This window comes from Labrus bergylta, chromosome 14 (assembly GCF_963930695.1).
Source record: "Labrus bergylta chromosome 14, fLabBer1.1, whole genome shotgun sequence".
NCBI classification, from domain to species: Eukaryota; Metazoa; Chordata; class Actinopteri; order Labriformes; family Labridae; genus Labrus; species Labrus bergylta.
In genome coordinates, this window is record NC_089208.1 from 17,541,326 (window position 1) to 17,564,300 (window position 22,975).

The following is a 22,975-nucleotide window of genomic DNA, read 5'->3' on the forward strand; positions in this document are numbered from 1 at the left end:
CTGTTTGCCTACTGAAAGTAGTAAACTAGAAACTAGTAAGTCCCCTCTTATCCCTGTCATATAAATACACAGAGCATCATTTCAGGGAGAAATAGGAATGGTGCCTTGTAAAACAGTAGGCACAAGAAGGGTGATGTGAAGAGTTGGCGAGGCAAGAAGGTGTATACAAAAGTCAAAATGATAATAGATAATGAAAAGAGCGGTGAAGACAAAAGACAGAAAAAAATGGAAAGTCAGAAAATCATCATCATCAATCAAGAGAGTACTGCGATGCTTAATGTGGAAACAACAGTATACCCGAGTTAAACACGGGGCAAAGGGATGTATTCTGAATATATAAACAGCCTCTGTCTGGAAGCTAGACTCCCTTTACGGCTGTAACGTCCTCCTATCCTCAACTGGTTCAAAATAGTCCAACTAGTATTTATATATCTTTCTCTTTATTTTTTATAAATCACAGCTCCCCTTTAGTAATCCACACTAGCATTTCAAAATCCATTAAATATGAGAAACACCCCCCAAAAAAAACAAGCACAAAATACACCCAGTTGGTAAGGTGGTGCTGTGCTCTGTATGAACCCATGCATGGATGGCTCCACGCTTTTCTGCTTCAGCACCCTACCAGAAAGCCCATCTAATGCGCATGCGTGGCTAGAGCGCGCTGCCGCAGACAGGGGGCGTCAACATGGCGTTCTCTCCACCACTACCGCACTGACTGCAACCTGCCAATGAGAGAGAGAGAGAGAGAGAGAGAGAGAAAGAGGGGAGAGAGAGAGAGAAGCGTAGGCTACCATTCTGAAGTCTTCATCCCTTTTCGCCAGCCATATGAATCCCTACACATTTTCAGGAGGATAGGGCGAATTTAAAGGATTTTTGTAACGCCGCGCTCGTTTGTTTTTCACCTACGCAGTGGATGGTATTTGTGCGGCGAAAGACTCAGCTTGTAGAGCAGGTGTGAGAGACAGCGGCGGCCGCTCCTCTCCTCCCTGTTTCCGAGGGGAAATGTCGAGCGAGAAGCCGGTTTCAGCACCACCGGGCTCTGCTTCTTCGCTCACGGACACAGACTCCCATCCCCCGCAGGGCTCCTCCGTGCAGCAGGCGCCGACGCCGCAGCAGCCGCAGCAGCAGCAGCCGCCGCAGCAGCAGCAGGTCACCGCGGGCACTGGCTCCGGAGCCACCGGGGAAAGGATGGTGTCTGCAGCCGGCTCAATGGTCCTCCCGGCCGGGGTGATCAACCCCGCTGTCCCGATACGGAATATCCAGATGAAATTCGCCGTGTTGGTGGGCCTGATCCAGGTCGGGGAGGTTAGCAACAGGGACATCGTGGAGACCGTGCTGAACCTGGTGAGTTTTCCTCCTGGATAAAGAAAACACAAGAAAAGGCAGCCTTAGAATCACAAGAGCCCTTAAAGCCGCTATGTTTTATTTACGATGCTTCACTCATGGCTGTGTGGCTTTCACAGGATGATGTCATTTGTTGTTCGCTGGATGGATGTGGTTTTTTTTTTTTTTGTGGTTTTTTTCCTGTTCTGCAGATAAAAAATGAGCTCATATGAGGCTGCATGTTGGGTAATAAATAGGCTGAGGCTGTATTATTGTAAACCCTAGAGGAGCTGAATGAAGCATGTGACCCCACCAAGGCATGGACGCTGTAATCACCAGCCATTGTTGACTAAATGACCCGTTTGCGGTGCAACAAGGAGAGAACGATTGCAGTCAAAACTGTATTCTTGTATAGGCTATAGATAGTTATTTTATGCAGGCTATTCTCCTGACCCCGATATGTACCCTGAAGTGATGCATAGGTAGCTCGGTACAAACGGCGATGAACCACAATGTTGCGCACAACAAGCACCGAGACCCAACACTACATTTCTTTATTTTCCCCAAGAGAAAATTCCTGCAGGAATGCACGCCTGTCGAGCACTTAAACAGCATGAGTCAAATACGGACAAAGGCCGATTAGCATTATGCTACTCATCGACATATTTATGTCTGAGAATGGCTCAAATTATGCATATAGGCCTATTGTTGGAGGCAGGGCCCTGCATCCTTTGCGCAAAGGACTGATGTATAGGGCACTAGTGATGTGGTGTTTTACATTGCTGTGAATATTTTGATCAAATATATGTTGCCTCCCCCCCCCCCCATCCTTCCATCTTTACCCCGAGCTTGTGTCGGTGATGCTGGGCCTACCCAACACATCCGAGGATTTAATCCAGCTGGGGAGGGGAGGGAGGGGGGTTGAATATGACTGGTGTTTACCGTTACGAAACGGATGAGCAAAATGTACAGCAGACGTGGGTCTGGAGGACATGTGCATTAGGAGAGATATAGGACGTGTGTGTGTGTGTGTGTGCTGGATGCTTCCAGCCTGATTTCCCTCCTCCATACATCAGGCGATGGCGTGTTCTGCATGAGATGTGCCATGAAAAGGGGGGGGGGGATCTCACTAACATTTTAAAGAAGAATTAAAAATAATGTAGGAAGATAACCTGGATTTCAGAGCATAGCTTTCTCAGGTGATTTATTTTAGGGTTTCATGCAGCCAGTGGCCTATTTATTCCCTGGACGCTTGGATCAGGAAAGCCTGCAGCCGGACTAAACCATTTTCATCTCAGTCAGACTGGTGAGCCGTCCCGATTCATGTCGCCTCTCGTCTCCCAATCGATTATTGGTTCTACAGGGAAGAACAGGGGTTTGCATTTGCTGGCTCACTCCGACCTTGTCTCCTTCCCCCTTTTCTAGCACACCCCTCCTCCTTGGCTGAAAAGGCAGATAACCATCCATCCTGCTCCATGGCCTCCTCCTTCTCCTCCTCCTCCTCCTCCTCCTCCTCCTCCTCCTTCACTCTGGAGGGGCTGAGGGGAGCGATGCTGCCTGCATAGACCGGCCTGGCAGGGCAACGCCATGCATTTAAAAGCAGGTGGAGAAGAGGAAGAGGAGGACTGGGGGTGGGTGGGTGGGGGGTTGAGGGAGGGTGGGGGAGGAGAAGAGAAAGAGTGGAGGAGGAGGATGAGGTGGTAGGATGCTGCAGTGGCTATGTGCTCAGAAATCACCAGCTGATGCAGCGAAAGAGGGAAAGGACTCAGTGAAGGCTCATCAGAGCATCCAACTGAAATGTACTCTTTATTTTTACATAAATACCTGCATTTAGACCCCTGCTCTTTATTTGTAAACGTCCTAACGCATTAACACACAAAGGCCCAACATCCTGACAAATTAAAGCAGTGTGTGTTAGCCATACAAAGCTTTGCTCGCTAAATCCTGAATTGAAAAATCAGTTCTGGTTGCGAGGCTGCCAATAGCTAAGCCTGTTAGGGAATTCTGTTGCCCAGCTTCTTAATTAAAAGAGTTGAAACAAAGAGGTGTGGAGGCAGGAACCTCAGCGGTCATGCTGCTGGTACAATGAGTCCACTGTGACCCAAGAGCTGATCCATTATTCCAGTCAATGTGGGAGACCACAGCCGCCACATTTCTCCGTCCACCGTGGCAGTATTGATCAGATCCTACTGTGGCTTGGGTTGAACAGATGGCTTGTCGGCTGGATCAGATGTGCTCTTGGTAGTATATGTCGTGGCACTGGCCTTTGGCGAGTGATGAACTGTAATGTCTCTAGAAAGAAAGAGAAGAAAGGGAGACAGAAGAGACAATGAAAATCAACATGGGACAGATTGCCGGCTGTACTGATGCTGATAGTGTGACAAACAAAAACAGAGCAGTATCACTTCTCCAGCTTTTCTGCAGCTTGTAAAATGTAATAAAAGTGTTTTCCAACCTGCAGAAAGACTCTTCCAGTGCACACAAATACACGTTCATTGTGTATTTGTGCTGCTGGTGGTGAGATGCACGGCTATTATCATCAACACGGCATCACAGTTGTCAAGGCAACACTGCTCTTTGACTGCCTGCCTCCAGACGCTTAACCGCCTGCTGTTGCTTTCCACTTCCGGACTTCTGCCACAGCACTACACACTACTCTCTATCGCTCTCTTTGTCCGTGCATCTCTCTGTATCCCATACTGTGCTTATATTTTGATGGCTTCATCTTACCTGCAACAAGCAAAACGGCGTTGAAGTAACTGAGAAAGATGCAGACAACACGCAGGGTTATATGTACGGGCCGACATGAGTCTCTGTCTCTGTGCGCACAGAATGTACACATATCCAATTTTTCAAAAGCAACAGCAACAGGATGGCTTACTTTGTGGCAGACCTACTGAGTTCTTAGAAATTAAAAAAAAAAAAAAATGAAGGAAAAAGGCGCCAGATATTTACATTTCCCTTTCAGACCTTCAGAGATAGTAGTGTAATGTGTTAACCTTTTAACTCCTAGAAAGACGTTGTTTTTATATAGAAAAAATACATGCTTTTCTGTGCTCAACGTTGAAGTTATTAAAAGGCTAAATATCCTCCAAATAGACAATAATATGACCCTCTAATAGGCGGTCAACTGAACTCATAACTGAATTAATTTAGCTTTCTATGGCTGCACCAACAGCTTAGGAGGGAATGTTTTTCTTACCTTTTGAGATATATATATATATATATATATATATATATATATATATATATATATATTTTTTTTTTATGCCTTTATTTTTCAAGATACAGACAGTGGATAGAGTGAGGCACTGGAGAGAGAGAGAGAATGGGGAAAGACATGCAGGAAAGGAGCTACGTGTTGGGTTGAAACCCAGGCCACCAACTCTTAAGCTTCTGTACATTAGGCACACACACTAACCGCTAGGCTACAGGCGCCCCTATACATTTACAGCTTTTATAAATTATTAGACAGATAGTGGTGGTTAAAGGCAAGTTTTGGCCTGCTGACGACCAACTGAAAGTCTGCTTTGTGGTGTAGTTAGAGATCCATTTACAGGTCGGGTCATCGCTATAAAGGATCATGCTTTTTTCCCTCTCAATGAAAAGATCATTTTTGTTAAGACCTCCTCCGATTTTATACAGTTAATGCGTTTGCCTCTTTCCACCCCAGGCTGTGGTTATTCCATTTGACATGTTGTGATGTTGGATATTGGGGATAAGAAACTGAGGAGGAATGTTTGCTGACAGAAGGAAGAGGTTTGACATGTGATCCATCCGTCTGAACTTTACTATATCTATTCTTTATTTGAGGTATCGAGAGGTATATTTCAAATACAGACAGTTCTGTCACTCTCGCCTCAGTACAGCACCAGATGTGCTTATTTTTAGACCTTCTTATCCTGTCGTAATGCTGCTTTTTTGGGATCAAAACAGCGCCTTTGTCAGGCATAGAAAAAGCTTGTTGACACACTCGCTCGCTGCTTTTCATTCTCACCTTTACCTTGCCTCCTTGGTGGGACGCAATATCTTCTGATGCTGTCAATCCATACCCGAGCCCCTTTTTTTTTTTTAAGTCGTCCCGCTGAGACTGCGTTTGCAAAATCGCCATCATTCTTCTCCACGCACTCCACGGTCACCTGATAGAGGTCAAGAGTGAGCACATCAAACAGGGTCTGAAATGCACAAGGAAAAAAACAAAAGTGCTCGTGAACTCCCTCAGATGTTCACATGTTGACATCAGCAGTGATGTTATAGCAACTCGACGATGCTTTTTTTTTTCCCCTGAAGTTGGAAAAAAAAAAAACAAAGGTGGGGAAACGAAAGAAAGTAAAAAAAGGCATTAATAAAAGTATTTCCATCCTTTGAGATTTGTTCAGCACTGCTTGACCCTCTGCCTGGAGAGTATTGACATTGCTGAGCTGATTTATACTGCACTGATTTTAAAGGACTAGGTCACCCCCAGTTTCAAAGCATATTGTGTGGCGTGCTGTTTTGCCCTGTGGTGCTTTATAAAATGCCAGTAAAAAAGATTCCATTTAATTGAACTGTTCTTGGGGTTTGCCCTGTGGCTGCACACTTGGGACAGAGGCTAACTGTTGGCCTGCAGCACTGTAATCTGCTTGCACGGCCACGCAGATGAATAACAATGCGTCATTGTGGCCTCACACAGGCCTGGCCAATGACTCCTATAACAAACAGTGCACTAATAGACTTCAACTGTTTGAATAATGCTGTTTGGCCTTGCTTAGAAAATAATAAATGGTATGACAGTAAAGGTTTCTTTAAAAAAAGCAGCTTGTTTTTTTGTTTTTTTTTTGCATATTCACCTTTTTCATTTGTAGAAAATTAAGTATAGTGCTTCTTTACCCATCACCTTTGGCTCTGGGTTGTACTGTTGCAAACCACATAATCAAAGGTTATACTTGTATTACGTCATTCACTAATAAGAGCATGGTCAAGAAGACTGTACAATAATACCAGCTCTGGCAACAGAAAGTGGAGTGAACTCTCAAATAACTGCTATAATGCAAAGAAGAAGGGGGCTCTTTTCTTCACCGTGTAGTTTTGTGTGTGTGCATGTGTGTGTGTGTGTGTGTGTGCGCCTTTGTCTCTCCTTGTGTAAGAGCAGCAGTGGCCTTGTTTTTTTTTTGCCTGGTCAGTGTAGCCTTTTTAGCTGATTTCACAGAAAATATGATTCACAAGCAGACAGTAAAATAGCATAGAGGCCATTTAAGGTTGCCAGGTATTTATAATCTGTGTCCAAATGCTACACATAACCCATAACAATCAAATTTCCCCCCAAAAAAGTGAAAAAACAACAACAACAATGCAATGCGGGCTGCAACTGAGTACCTCGATTCATTGTTAGGTTGTTACTGTGCTTTGCTCTTAAGCTGAAAGTGAAATGCTTATAAGCTTGAATTGATCAGAAAAAAAAGTTTTCAGGTCACTTATCGATTAATCGACTCTTCCTTCTTGCTCTAAATGTAATAGTTATATTTTAACTAATTCTACAGGAAGTTCTGAGCAGCAGAAGTGCAGCTGTATCCTGTGTTTATGAAGGGGACATTAGTATGAACATTAGCCTCAGGCCAATGCTGCAGCAAAGAGGAATAAGGGTTTATGAAAGCCATTCAATTTAACACAATGAGGTCTCAGAAAGAGGATGCACATTCTGTTTGTCCTTATCAAGTGTTTTTGTGGCCTCTGCGAGATGATGCTGGGGGTTATTTTTGGGAAAGATTAGTGGCCATAATGCTGCAGTGAGTCAGTTTGTGCCTCGAGGCTACAGCCAGTTAGCTAACAGTGACAACTGTGCCGGCCCACGGGACATAATAACAGTCTGAGTGTTTTCACATGTGATAACCTGCTCATGAACTGCATGGACACACACAAGGACCATGCATGTGTAGCCCTCTCTGAGACACACACACACACACACACACACACACACACACACACACACACACACACACACACACACACACACACACACACACACACACAAAACGCCTAAACACACATCCATGCTGCTGAAGAGGTGGAGGACACAGGGTGTGGCTTCCCCTGCAAGGTCATGAATGACTCTGCTATCTATCACACAGCAGGGTGGAGAAATTGAAGAGAGGTGAAGGAGGATGATGAGGGAAGGATGCTCATCTTTACAGGAGGAAAAGAGATACAGGCAGAAAAATTGTAAACTAAAAGGAGAGAAATGATGTGAGGGAATCGGAGAGCTCCAGAGGGAGAATTGAAAAAGTCCAAGACGGTCCTTTCGGTGCTCTTTTTTCTTCTTGAGTGTCACATGGATCCAGCAGTACTGAGTCCTGTGGGGGTCTGATGAGCTCCGGGGCCCCCCTGCAGAGCCTCATCACGCGGTGTGTGTGTGTGTGTGTGTGTGTGTGTGTGTGTGTGTGTGTGTGTGTATCACTGCTCTGCTCTCGTCTTGTCCTGGTGATTGAGAAGTGAGGAGATCCACAGACCTGGGTGCCCGAAGAGCTTGCACACTTTTGCTTATTAGAGATACTGTGACATTTTCACTTTTAATTGGCCATTTTTCATCATCAGTCACTTGTCACATTGTGAGAATAGCCTCTGCTAGCTTGTTAGCGTGGTTAGTGTCCCTGTGCGAAAGTCAACGATGCGGTAAGAGCATCTGTGCCAGACATTTTCACAGGAGAGGCATATTTTGGGGGGGGGGGGGGAAACTAAGTTAAGTTGTCTCTTTTAACAACAAACAAAATCCTCTTACTTGCAAGCATCTCCATAATTATCCTCTTCAGGGCTAAATGAATCTCTCTCAAGGTGAAAAGCTGATTTTTCTGCGGGGGGGGGTTCAGTCTTTTTGGCTTAAATTAGAACAAGATTTTGTCTTGTAGGAGGTGTTAAGCTTCCAGGCTGAAACCGCTCACCTCTCCATGTCTTACAGCGACTCATTTCAGCACCACCTCACTAAATTCCTCCTCATCCTCACTTGGCCGCTATTTCCAAACGCTTGGAGGATAATCCAAGTCAGATTTTGGATGAGGGCATCTTCTAGGATTGTGAAGAACGCAGAATAAAAATCACCCATCCTTTGCTTAACGACACCTTTTTTGTCACTCCTCCATCGCTTCCTTTATCTGTCCTTTCTTGATCTCCCTTTAGAACATCCATCTCCCTAAATCTCCCTGTAATCGTTGCCCTCGCTCCCTGACTCCCATGTTGGGTGAAGCGGCTGGTGGATGAATTTGGATGATCCCTATTGTAAAGGAAGTAATGGAACTGTCTGCAGAGCCGTTCCTCTCCAGTTTTTCTTTTCCCTTTACACTCATCTTTCCCATTCTTCTGGTTATAAAATCCAGGAAGGGGGAACTCCTTTCTCTCATTCACACGCCTTCTTATCTTCTGCCTTGTACTTAAGCAAGTGTGATGTAGAGCTGAAGAGAAGGATGGAGGGAGATGGCAGCTTTGAGTATTTGACAGCACAATTCAGTTGGGTTATTTTCTGCAGAATGTGACAGAATAGAATCATCATCAGTTGAGTAGTACGGTGGCTCAAATGTCTTTTTGAGGCTCAAAATTCTCATATAAATGTTCTTCATCATATTTTCAACCAATTTGACTTCACACTTCAGAGTCTTGTCTTCCAGTGCCGTTACAATCTGGTTTGTATTGACGCAGAAATAGTCATCAGACGTCAGCAATCGTTCATAAATAAATTGCATTGATCTTCTCCAAGAGTAGAGGTTATGAATTAAACATGAATTTCACATGCGGAGCGTGCGCTCATTGCCAATGTGAATTCAATTAAATCACTGCTAAACCCCACATTCACACTCCTGCTATGCTCTGTTGGGCTTTTATTTTAAAAGTAGTTTATTTCAATTTCTACTGTTTATGAAGTTAGAGTGAAAGTGCCCTGATTTTGAAATTCAAAGAGTAGATTGTAACTTTGGATTGGAACCAGCTACTTAACATTTTAAACTATAAAATCATTTACTTAATGTGTGTGTGAATGTAAAGTGTGAAGTCTCACAGTGAATACTAAAAGTACTTGTCATATAATTTAAAACTTACAATTGTCTCTTTCATTATTTTGCTGGTCATTGTTAGTTCATATTAATATGAAACATTAACTATAACTATAATCAAAGCTTTGTTTTCTATTATTCTTTGACCTAAGTATTTCTGCTCTATTCTTCCTATAAAGGCTACAGTCTCTATGTGTTCAGAACAATAACTCTGACTGTTTCAGTGTTATTGTGTCTGTCTGTTCATGCTTTTGTGTCTGGCTCTTTGTCTTTTTCTTCTAAAATATTTTGAAACGTCTGCAGGGTGTGGTGGGGTTGGGCTTGCTTGTCATATCGGTGGAATCGTCACGTAGCACATCCAGATCAAACGAAGCAGCAGATGATATAAGGCCCCGCTGCTGCGTGTGTTTGTGAGTGGTGTCGGTCTGGCAACCCCTACATCGCACTAATCTTCACATTACAACAAGCTGCTTTGTTAGAAATTCCTGGTGTTTGTGCGCTGCTTATTGTGTGTGCGTTTTGCCGGGCTCTCTATATCCCAGAGAGATGATGAACGAGTGTTCCTGCAAACCTTTGCTTTAGTCTCCTCTCCTACACCTTCATCTGCACAATTTCACTACACGCACGCGCGCGCACACACACACACACACACACACACACTTAAAAAGGGAACAAAAAATACACACTCTGCTCCCTTCCTTCTTGTAGCCCACATCAGTGCCTGGCAGGGGTGATTTTATATTCATGCTGGCCTACTTTGCTTGCTCTCCCTTGGCTCCTCACTCTCACACACACACACACACACACACACACACACACACACACACACACACACACACACACACACACACACACACACACACACACACACACACACACACACACACACACACACACGCACCCACACATGCACACACAAACACATCTGCTTTACTGTGAAGTATGGCTAACTGTGTAGCCATTCATCATGCTAGAAACTGCAGTGGCCAAAGGTTGATATTAAAAAAAACATGGTGTGTGTGTGTGTGTGTGTGTGTGTGTGTGTGTGTGTGTGTAATTTAGTATTCAAGAACTACTCCAGTTGTATTTTATATCTTGGACATCTAACATCTGCCTGTATATCCCCTCTAGTATGTAAAAAACAGGATGTTGATCACCACATCAGACTGGTTCTTCCCTACTTTCTTATAACTTTCATTTGTATTCTGCGCTTCATGGAGAGTGTATTAGGACTACATGTTTTCCCCATGAAACTGATTTTAACTCATGAATTCCAATGAGAGTTACACTCCGCCTAATGTCATCTAATAAATCCAGCCCAGTAATGACGGCGAGCTGCAGATGAAGGGGAGGCTTAGAACGGGCTCAGAAATGTCATAAGACAGCACAGCTTGATAAGAGGGATCTTGGTCATGTTTTTTACACTCCAAAGAGAACTGGTTGAAATACACCAGACAGTGGCACTATATATTCCTTTTATTATGTTCTTTCCTTATTTCATGTGGATGTGATATTGTGTGGCTTTGGCACACACAGTAAAGTCAGGTGTGTGTGCTCTGGGCTGAGACAGCGAGGGAAATAAGACCAGAATCATAATCTTTAGCTCTGGGTTTTTTTTTTTTTTAAAGGGTTTTTTTTTGCGCCACTTTGGCTTTATTGGAAAGGACAATTGAAAAGAGACAGAGGAGAGAGTGGGGGACGACATGCAGCAAAGGGCAGAGATCTGATTCGTACCCACGGTCGCTGCGCAAGAATTATAGCCTCCGTACACGGGATGCGCGACATAACTGCTAGGCTATCTGACGCCCCAACTCTGTGGCTTTATTAAGTAATAACCTTCTCTGGGAGGGCTGGCAGTTGGCCACTTAATCAATTTGATCTCTTTCCATTCCAATAAGCATACATTTTGCTATGGCACCTTACATCAAATCCACCAAAAGTGATTTTGCTGGCATATACATTGAATCGAAAGCTGCTCTGTTAAAATATCAACATTATTCTATATCCACACTTGAGTCTTCATGAGGCTTTACTCAGCTTTGAGCTTACTGTGATTTGAGTAAAATGTTGATGAATGAAGGCCACCCTTCACTAAATTCAGATAGTTTAGTAATTCCCCCAAAAAGCTGGTGGCCAGTCAGCAGACCAACAGAATGTAAACAATCCAAAGCTGGTGGAGATATTGCAAAAATTAAGGGGGAAAAGGATTGATAAAGCTGTTAGAAAAAAAACTTGAGGGCAAGTGGCCACTTTTATGATCCTTTAGATTATGAATGACAAAAGCACTTGAAATCGCACTGGTGATTTTTTTTCTTTTCTTTTTTAAACTGGAAAATACAAGAGCAATTATGCAACTTCATTTTAAGGGTATTGAAAAAATCACTACACTTGAGTTTGGGGATATTTTTGTAATTCTGCATAAATTCTCCAAAACTCTTATGTGTTCTACTTGTACTTTGTCTTTTGTAGTTAACGTGAACATTCTCTTTTGCAGTGCTTCAATTTGTCATATTTTAACCCCCAAAACACAAGTTCACAGTGTTATTAATCTGTATTCAGATGTTTGACTCTTCAACTTTTGCATTACAACTCACACTGCAATGAGAAATTGTAAGCACACGTGCCTTCAGGGCCGGCTATCTCTCTCTCCATCGGCATGCTGTCTGTCTGTCTGTCTGTCTGTCTGTTTGTCTGTCTGTCTGTCTCTTTCTGTATAACAATGGCACATGCAATCATGATAAATTAACAATAATTGAGAAGTTACTCTGCAGGCTAACTTACCCTTTTTTCTGTTTGGAACCAGCAATATACATAGCGTTGTGGCTGTTTCCGAATGCACCTGAACGCCCCATCATCTCTCTTTTCTTCTAACTTTGAGATGTGTTGGCAGTTCGTTGTGAGTGAGCTAGCAAGCGTGCGGTGAATTATTCAAAGCAGAGGGAGAGGTTAGCTTGTCATCTGGTCAAAGGTTTAACATCATATTCATGACAACATTTCATCATGCGGCTCGTGGCGGGGCCCCTATATCACATATGCCTTGATCATGTACTGTAAGTTTTGACACAAAAACCCAATCCTTTGATACAGACAAAGTCATTATAGGTGCAATATATTATCATGACTACAATATTGCAATATATCACATTTAAACTCCTGTATTGTGATACTTTTTGTATCCATATTAATTCCAATATACAACCACGCGGTAAGTTGTACGTTTTGGACACTGATAACAGATGAATAACAGTTGTGTTCTGGCCATGAAGTACATGGTATGTTTTCATAAAAGTTATGTGTACTGGCGCAAACGGAAGTGATTACAGCAGGTTTATTCTCCCCCCTCCTGTGAGCACTTTCACACCCAGGAATGCTGTTAGTCGAAAGGATGGAGGAAGAGGTTTTGCAGCCAATACCTGGCAGTGATGACTCACTGCATGAACTGTGTGACACTTCTACCTCCCCTCCACTCTACTCCTCCCCTCCCCTCCCTCGACCCTTATTTTGCCTTTGCTACGTTCAGGCTCTGTTTTTAGGAAAACGGTGTGAAACTTAAACTGAATACAGAGCAGCGTGCTCTCATAATGCAGCTAATGTATGGATCCAGAGGAGTACTGCTGAGAGTCTGTTTGTTCAGGTTACCAGAGGGATCACTTATGGAAATTATATTTTATTTCCCAGCTACACCATAAGCTTACTAAATAAGTGTTTTTCTGATTTGTTATCCCTGATGTGGATCATTCACATTCATTTTTTAAAAGGTTATATATATTATTAACCAACAGCCTCCTTTTTTTACCTTCCCAAACCCCCAACATTTTATCCCTTCATGGGATTATTTCAGACTTTGCTATTCCACATCCATTTAACCCTTTTAAGAAAGGACATGAGCTCTCAAGGCCACGAGGGCATGTTGGCTGTATGCTGTGATATTTGAGACTGGATTTTGTGTTGCTCTGACCTTTTGATCAGAAACTGTTTTGTTTTTATGTGAGTGAGTTTTACATTTGATATAGTCGTGTGGTCAGCCTGAGGGAGAAACTTGAAAACCCTCGACATCTGGATTGCATTACTGGCAGTATGTTATAAAGATACTATTCATGTCAGGGATGGGAATCACAGGGTAACTTATGGAAGTTGTTTGTTGCTCTGTTGTTCTGTATGTGCTCTTTAAGGTGAAGCATCTCTAACTTCGTTGTACAATTGTGTGACGGCAATAAAGGCTTCATATTCCATTTGACACGTGATACATGGCCCCATGTTGATGTCAGGATTCAGACGATTTTGGTATTGGAAGACAATCATGTAATAATTCATCATCATATCTGATTAACTGAGGAATACAAAATGCCCTTAAAAAGGTAAAGTGCAGGATTGGTGTATGAATTCACAGTAATTTTGTGTAGCTGTACGGTACTATCCTGCTGTAAACTTCTTCTTTAGCCAATTAACAGTTCCATGTTTCCCTCATTCATTACATAAGCAGACGGTTAGTCAAATTGCCAGGGACATCTCTGCGGAGTGCCGTTTAAGAAAAACAAAATGTCAATTTTGGCAACAGCAATTCGATAATTGTGTTACAAGTCAGTTTGAAAATGTACTGCTGTATGAATATTTTATCCCACCCCTAATAATGATTTCCACTTAGGGTTGAGTGGTTGAGTGGCTAATGATAGGACTGCTAACTGTGTTTGATCATTTGGCTTTGATGTCCTCACTTGCCCTGTTAGCCAATAAAACCCAAACGCTGTGTATTAATGAGCATGACAATCACTCAGATTTTATTTCAGTTATAGATATTTGCTGCAGGTGTGAATCATTCAAAGTAAACTCGTCATTATGGGTTTTATATATTATTCCAGTTGCAGCTAACCCCTTTAGCTTCCACATATTAGTTATCCGCAAGTGTCCCTGGAAATATCAGGGCAGGGCAATGGCAGTGTTTGTAAATTATTCCATTCTAATGGAAGCAGTGGTATCAAGTATTCATGAAGCAGGTCCCCCAAGGGCATGCATTAGTTTAAAAACATAAGGAGCTGACGTGGAAAATGTGGTGTAACATTTGGGAAAAAATATGCAAACGTTTTTAATCAGTTCATCACCACAAACGCAGACTTAAAATGGATCCATTTCAAACGCTTCTTTTCTTCAGAGGTGCGAGCTTCTGGCGAGCGCTCCCTTCGTGTACTGCTGCGTCTGCTGCGTTTCAAACAACACGAGCTTCAAACGGCACATCTGCACCACTGTCCAAAAGTAGAGCTGATGTACTGTCAGGCCTGTAGCATAGAAATCACCTCCACAGAGAAGCAGGTGATGTCGCTGCAGATTGCTTGGACCACGTCTCTCTTGTGACCAGTTTGAATAACCTTTAAAGGCTTGATGGTTTCATCTCTAGCTGAATAAACAGGAGTATTCCCTTCTTCTTCACTTCTCTACACAAACCCATGGCACACTATAGAAGAGCCAGCGCTCTTCCGGACAGGATTCTGGGATCCACTTACATCTGAAGGACAAAGGACACTCCTTTGAGAATGACAAACTGGACAGGGAAGACCGTTGGTTTGATTGGGGGTGTCAAAGAAGCCATCTATGTTAAGGTGGAAAAACCATCTATTAACCAAGGTGGTGGGCTGAGACACCATCTTTCATCAACATACAGCGCTGTATTGAATTCTCTCCCTAAACAACTGAAGCCCCGTTCCCACCTTGGAACACGTGACTCCTCCAACGACTCAGCTAACAACTCTTGATGTGAGTCATCCTTGATCGTTAGCAATGCTAATGATCCACAGAGGCTTAAACTTCGAGCTCCGTTCACCAGAAAGTTTAGAACTGAAGAAGCCTTTCGGAGGAGAGGTGTAACATCTCTCAAGATCTTCAACCAAGTCCAGTTGCCCTTTGGATGAAGCTTCGAAAAGACCATGACCTGGATGACTGGGAACCTACATAGACATTATCTTTAGGGTTTTTTACAAACAATACATAAACAATTTTTTCAATTTTTCGGACATTTCATTGACCAAACAACTGACAAAAAGATCTTTAGCTGAAGCTCAAAACCTTAATATTTTTGACTTTTGATTATCTGTTCGATGACACTTTGAAAACAGAAAAATACAGTACATCATGCTCTGCTAACCCTTCCAACCCTACTTTGTGTGGTCCTGTGTGTGTGTGTGTGTGTGTGTGTGTGTGTGTGTGTGTGTGTGTGTGTGTGTGTGTGTGTGTGTGTGTGTGTGTGTGTGTGTGTGTGTGTGTGTGTGTGTGTGTGTGTGTGTGTGTGTGTGTGTGTGTGTGTTGTCATTCCTGAGCCTGTCTTATGATGATGGATTACTGAGTCTCATTGGAGCTGCCTCTCTTATCCTCCATCAGCTGTGGCTCAAAGGAACACTGCTCTCTATTGTTTCAGTGGGCGTCTAGCGCGTGCACAATATGTGTGTGTGCGTGTGTGTTCAGGCGCAAGTCCTCGCACACATGAATGCATGCATTCTCTCTGCAACGGCGCATACTCATAACCAGGCCAAACAAACAGATTAGCGGTCCTGAATTGCCACCAGCCTGGCCTGAGTCAGGTCTGCAGGGCTTATCTGCTGACCTTTGCACTAAGCATCAGCTAGTCTACACCTGCCTCGTCTCACAGGCAGACACACACACGCTCTCAGTGAGTAAGCAGCTCTAAGTTAGCCTCTCTGGTGTTTATTCTGCTCACTCAAAGGCAGTGAGGTGAAAGCAACACGCTGTACAGGATGTCAGTGTCTCAGAAATGAGATCATTTGAGATAGGTCAGGGGACAAAGGCACAAAAAAAGGCCAGGTTAATGTACCTGTTCATGCAGCCCTTCCTTTTGACGCTCCAGTTGCACAAGATTTCAATACTTGCTGCCTGTCTTCTTGAGGAAAGAAAAAACAAACAAAAAAAACAGAGGACAATTAAGTTGCCTCCATTCCTTGAATCTGCTTTTCAAACTAAAAGAGAGCAAAACAGAAAAATCAACACAGTAACACCCCCTCCTTCACATCACCTCATGCCTTCTTTTTGCTCGATCTAAAGCTCAATAGCATGTCTCATTTGTTTCATGCTGTCCTTTCAGAAGTGCCCTCTCAATCACAGCCGCTCCCTGATGCTATTTTTTCTCTCCCTGCCTCTTACTTTTTCGCTCTGCTTGTCTTCCTCTTTTTTTCTTCTCTCTGTGCTTTAGCCCTTTAGATGTTTTTTTCTTTTATCATGCTCTCCTCTAGACCTCTTCTTCGTCCCATGGCGAGAGAAGTTGCTTTTGGTTCTGTTGTATTACATCAAAGTCTTGAGGTCCTAACGCAAACCTGAAATTGCAGTTTTGGATCTGGCAAGGCCAAAGGCAACAGGTCAATGGTTTTGTGCTACTGTAGGATTGAGATTTTCTCCTAAGACTTTCTTATGAATTTATAAAAGAGGGTGTGTCTACTCTGAATGCTGATGAAGGCTTTGTGCTGAAACACGTCTGTTGTTGATCTGTACGCTGCTGCCCTATACCCAGATTATAATAAGTTCAAGGACATTGAGTGTGCCGACTTTCAACAGTACATTTTCAGTTTCAAGTAATTGAAAATATCACAGGCATGATCTGCATGTTGCCACCCTCCATAGCAAGTGGTAACTTCAGAGTGCTTTTAATGAAGCGTTGTTTTGATTTTGAATAGATATAGCGATACATTCTGTAGATTCCAGGGTTCCCGGTGTTATCTGATCAACAATACTGTCTACCACTACCAATCCTAAGCGCCCCACTCTTTCAATGTCTATTCTATTTCTGACTATTGTCTTGTTTTCCGGCGAAGGAGCAAAGTATCACTCTATGACAGCCGATGAACTGCGAAAAACTCCTTTGAAAAGGTCACAGCTTGAATTGTTGTTGTGTTGTAGAAAGAGGGATGTAAATTTATTCATGAGAAAGTGCGGCAGATTATTATTTTAGCTAGGAGGCATGATTCTGAGCTATTCTCCAGCTCTGTTAGTCTCAAGCACATACTCTTTGTCACCAAACTGAAATGCTCAATTGTTATTTAGGTCGTTTGCACAACCTTTGAATTCAAATTTTAAACCCCCAACGCTTAAAAATGTCAGACGATGGCTTTAATGCTTATTGTTTGTTGCACGATTACGTGTGAAATGGCTTATCGCTATGTCTGTTACTGAGCCTCTTTTGCCAATCAGGTGGCAGACACTTTTAAACTGCACTTGGATGATGTCAGAGTTATGATCCCTTGGCTGGGATCATTTGTTGTTGTGATGTAACTTGTGCATGCACTTATGTGTTTCTGACCTGATTTTTTTTCACAGAGAAAAATCAGCTGTGAACAATGTGGTTTCTGTTTCGCTTGTGGCATCTTCAGACCGTAGTGCTTTAGTTTGCAGTCAGTCATGTAATGCCTTCACAGAATTTGAGTCCTTGAAAATATGGATTCTATTTTTTTTACCAACCTTCAGAACGGTTGCAGTTTCATCTGTGTGTCAATGAATTCAGCAGTTCAAGCGAAGGATTTCTGCTGTAGCTTCCCCTCTCATAGTGCATCTGTCAGCAGAGAGAGCCGGAGCTGTCCGTTGTGCTGAAAAGTGTCTGCTGTATTTGTCTGTCTGTTAATCTGTTTTCTCTCTGCGTTCCTGAGCAAACATTCACACACTGTCTTTCCCCTGCGCATTTCCTCTCTGCCCCGTTTTAGATGTCTGACCTCACTTTCTTGCTTTCGTCTCCCTCTCCTCCCCTCTCTTAATCTTCTATTTCTCTCTTCCTCTGTTCTCTTCTTCTCCTCTGCTCCCTTTAAAGCTCCCTCGCTTCCTTCTCCAGTAAACAGACTTTGAAAAATTTGATCTTTTTTTTTCCTTGCAAGCTGCTAGTATGTTAATGAAATGGCATCTCATTATTATTGGATTATTTTGGGAGGAATTCTCTGAATTCTCTGAACTCATTGCTCTTTCTGCGTGTGTTTCTTGATGTCATTCTTGTGAATCGCCGCTGCAGCTGTTGTCAGCATTTATGAAAGCGTTTGTGACGAACTGAGTGAAACTGTTTGTGCAAATGACTAAGCCTTACAAGACTTTCTGCAATGAATTGTTTAAAAGGCTGTTGCCCTTTGAACACTGAGTATGTGTGCGATTTGGCTGAGTTTGTCCAATGTGTGCGTGTGCGTGTGTGTGTGTGTGTGTGTGTGTGCAGTATGTTTTCAGTTTGCACTTGACAAGCTCTGAGTCAGATGTTGGAGGCGAGAAAAGGCACACTGAACTGGTCTGCAGCGAACTGGAGACTTTTTAGAGGCTTTTCTAAAGACAGATCTCAGCAGGTACTGCTGTGTTATCTCGCCCCCTCTTGCTCTTCTTTTATGCCGCTCTGCCTCTTTTGTTTTCTGGCAGCTTTAATAAAAACTGACAAGCCAATACATTGGAACGCTCAATAGCTTTTGCTTTTCTTTGATGTATGTACAGAGGCGGAATCATGGTTATTTTTTTGTGTGGAAAACGTGCCCAGGGTACAGCTCTTGGCCCTGACAACACAAACGTCTGTCTTTTTTTAATCTGATATTACTACTAAGCGAAAGACACTGATTCGCTAAATTGAAGGAAGCAGTTTCCTGATTGGAATGTGTGACCCTCCCCACACACAACCTTTGACAGGATTGCACTAACCGTTTGGAAACGAGCTTTCTTTGTGCCTTGTATTTCCATGTTTATGCATTTATGACTTTCCCCATATGCCAAATTAAACCACATGGTTCATGCTTGAATGGCTAATTTGTCATTCATTGCATTATAGGTCCTACATAAATTTGATTTCAGCATCTCTCCTGTCTCTTTAATGGATCACATTACTTTACAGATTTAATGCCTGTTTTGTTTTGAACACGGTAAAAAAACAAATAGGTCCCCTTTCTTAGCCTTCAGTTTGCCTTTCACAATAGTGGCCTAGTTGTTTTGAATCCAATTTTTATAAATGGAACAAACAGAAAAACTAATGGGGAAAAATGCAAATCCTGATTTCAATAGTATAGCCGATAATCACCCTAAACCAAACCTTTAAACCAGCTTATTTCCTCTGGTTTTGCTCTGTGATTGCATGGTTTATGTGTCAGAGAGAGAGAGAGAGAGTTTGCTGCAGTTTGCTGCAAAGAGCTGCAATGAATGAACTGCCATGTGCATGTTCTTGCAGAGGAACATGAAATGCGTCTCTAAAAAGAGCTGTTTTTTTTAAACCCTCTTGGGGGTTTTGTCCTCTGATTGTGGTTTATAAAGAAGTTGAACACACAGCAGTATCATGTACAGGGAAGATACAGACTGCAGTCCAGCGATTAAGGGTGCTGGGATGATTCCCATGTTCCTTTTTCTTTCACAAATAATGGACTGTTAACATATTGTGACAGGTATTGTAGAAATTCTTTTGAATTAACAAAAAGAAAAAAAATAATTTGACATGTAGAAAACATGACCAAGAAGCAGAGTAGTGCAAGCTGCTGTGTCAGTGTGAGGCAAAGCTATGAACTAAACGCTAATGTCATCATGCTAAAATGCTAACAAGGACAATGCTAACAAACTCATGTTCTTGTTGGTTTTTATCCTCAGATATCGTAGTTATTTATGCTTATACAGTATATGTTAAACTGCATGAAATTAAACTACACACTGAAGAAAATGTGAGGTGTTTGGGAGTGTTTTTATTTACTATTTGGTCAAAAACGTCAAGCCGCTGTGAGGAGTTTTTAGCTGGTCACGAAACAGACTGTATCCCATGTATCTTTGAGCTAAAATATAATTGAGATCATCTGGAAAACCATTTGACGAATGCGATAGATATTTTAAATTCCTAAATTTGCAACTGTGTAAGAATTGTCGGACACAGAGATTTACTGAAGGCTTTTAATGAATATTTCCACAACAAAGATTCTTAAGGAGCGACACATTTAACCATTAAAAGACAGCATGAGGAGGATGTTGTGTGAAAAAAAAAAAAAAAAAAAAATTCTTACACATATATACGTAGAACCAGATTAGGGGTTTTTCAAAAGTCATCAGAATCCATCCCCTGGGGACGATGAACAACTGTATCTAATTACATGGAAATCCATCAAATTTTAAACTGGACCGAAGTAATGACAGTACATTACCATCTGAATGGCTTGATGTATAATGCATCAGTGTGATCCTATAGACTCCCTACATGTGTGTACCAGTGGCGGACTTCCTTTCTTATTGTCAGAATTTGCTTTTTCAAAGAGCTTTCACGTCACTGAGGAGACTTCACTTCACAGCTTTAAGGGCTCTGTATGATCACTGTAGATCTATAGTTTTACTTTAAGAGTGAATCCGTTTAATATGACAAAAAGATATCCAACGTTGTTTAATAGTGTTAGAGATTCAAAATTAATTTATAGTGAGGCTTAGCTTTCTGTATGGATATTTCCCAAATGACACGTGAGCAGGAAATGGTACTCTTTGTGTCGTGACTAATCACTAATTGATGAGTGATTAGGATTTCTGACACAGCAGCCCTAGCGGTGAGAAATCTTTTCATTCTATGTCAAACTTCCCTTTAGCTACCACACAAACAGTCCTTGCCTCTGCGAAACAACCCTTTATACCACATTGTGTAATTCTGCAGTGTGTGTTACAGTCTTGTTTTTCTCCGTACACTTCCTAAAGCTGCTCTGCTGTGATCTCAGTGCGGTACTTGGCTTCTCCCTGCCTCTCCTGCTGTGAAGCCTGAAGTTAAAACGTGCACACTTTAAGCACAACAGCCCTTAGATATTCTATACACTCATTGTGATCATGTTTATTTTGCTGACTCATGTGTGCATGTGTGTGCATATATGTGTGTTTGCACCATTGTGTCCCTTCCTACCTACCATCTGTGCAGGCACTGGTACAAAGGCCCATGGGAAATGCAGTCCAGGGGGCACCCCCCTTCTTTCCATTGTGTCTGGAGGCTACAGTCAGTCAACATGTCAGTGTTGATCACAATCACAGAGCGAGAGGCACAGACACAAATACTGCAGTTTTTATTGAAACTCATTCAATCCTATGCTCTACCGCTTCACTACTTTCCATCACAATCATTCCACTTTCACAGATTTAATAAACAAAGGCTTTTACTGATCAGTTTTTTTATTATCATCCATTCATCAAATAATTGTTTTTTTGGGAGGATGGGTTTTTAATTAAACAATGTAATTATAAGAAAAACTCTTAAGATAACAATAAAAAAATGTCATCACAGTCTTAGAGCCCAAGAGGATGACTTTATCTTGTTTATTGTTGGATTAAACCCAGTTATACTCAATTAACTATAATTCACACAGACAAAAGCAAAAGTCCTGACATTCGAGGAGCTGTACAGCCCTCAGATGACATCCTAAAAATGCTTGTTTGTCAGACCCAAAAGTCCCAGAACCCAAATATATTCAGATTAGTATCATGTGATGCAATGCAAAGTAGTAAATCCTCACTTCCAAGAAGCTGGCCCCAGCAAATGTTTGGGAGTTTTCCAAGTCAAATGACCTGAAACCATTATTAGATTATTAAAAACTGTTGGTGATCAATCCTCTGTGGGTCTACTAATGAATTAATCATCTTATCCTTACTGTGCCTGGATGACTTTTACTATAACAGATATATTTATAAATGATTTTATCTAAAAAAAAAAAGATTATTTTTTTAAAGCCTTCACAGACCCTAAAGCCTCCGAAAACCAAGATTATGAGAAGTTTATCCCGCATGTGAACCTGAGCCAGTGATAAAATTAACTGCTGCTCTTATCAATGCTGCTTACAAATAACAAAACAAAAAAATGAGGTCATGCAGGAAACAGAATGTGGATTATTGAGTGTTTAGTGGCCAGTTTAGCCCCAGTGTAATCCATATCTTTTCAGAGATTTGCTATGGTCATCATCGACGCACTAAACCCTTCACTGCACATTGTGAGGCTGTGGGCAATAAAACCGCTCTGTCGTCCTGATAAGAGAGCACAATAGCATTTAGCTGCTGTCTCTCCCTCATTTTCTTTTTCCATCACACACACACACACACACACACACACACACACACACACACACACACACACACACACACACACACACACACACACACACACATGCGCACACACACCTTCTCTTTGCTGTTTTCTCCTGGCTCTTTTTCAGCTCACAGGTTCTTTCTCTTGTTTGTTTTTCTCCCTTTCCACTCCCTCTCGTTTTTGTTTTTTTTCTCTCTCACTCTCGTCGAAATTTGCTCGACGAGCTCGAGCTCCGTCGAGCCCTCTTGGTGAAGCGTTAAGTGTATAATCTGTGATCTCATGTCTAGATGGGCCTCTCGTCTCCTCTCTCGCTCGGCGCACAAAGGGACTGAATGGCCGCTGCTCACTCAGGGGACACAAATGAGTAATGAGCCACACACACACAAACACACACACATACACACACAGCAAACAAACACACACATACATGCACATGCTCACACCTCTCCAGCACACTCCCAGGGGCTTTGAAGTTGCATATTGATGATGCCAGCTCCAAAAGGCTCAATTGAATGTGCAGAGGCAGAGGAGGCGGCTATTGACCGTCCACTCGCCTCGCTGACCTGTCATCTCTGACGGCTGTAACGAGCAACAGGTGCCTCTTTTT

At 42.4% G+C, this 22,975-nt stretch overlaps 1 protein-coding gene across 13 annotated transcripts in view; it reads left to right on the top strand.

The window, feature by feature from the left end:
* Positions 1-839: 839 nt before the first annotated feature.
* The window catches only part of nbeaa (neurobeachin a), a 96,564-nt gene continuing 74,428 nt past the window's right edge, over positions 840-22,975 (top strand). For all 13 annotated transcript variants that reach the window (XM_020650140.3, XM_020650143.3, XM_020650142.3 and 10 more), the window contains exon 1: positions 840-1,344. In XM_020650140.3, the coding sequence (XP_020505796.1) occupies positions 1,003-1,344 (342 nt within the window). In that variant the 5' untranslated portion in view covers positions 840-1,002. The remainder of the gene's footprint in view (positions 1,345-22,975) is intronic.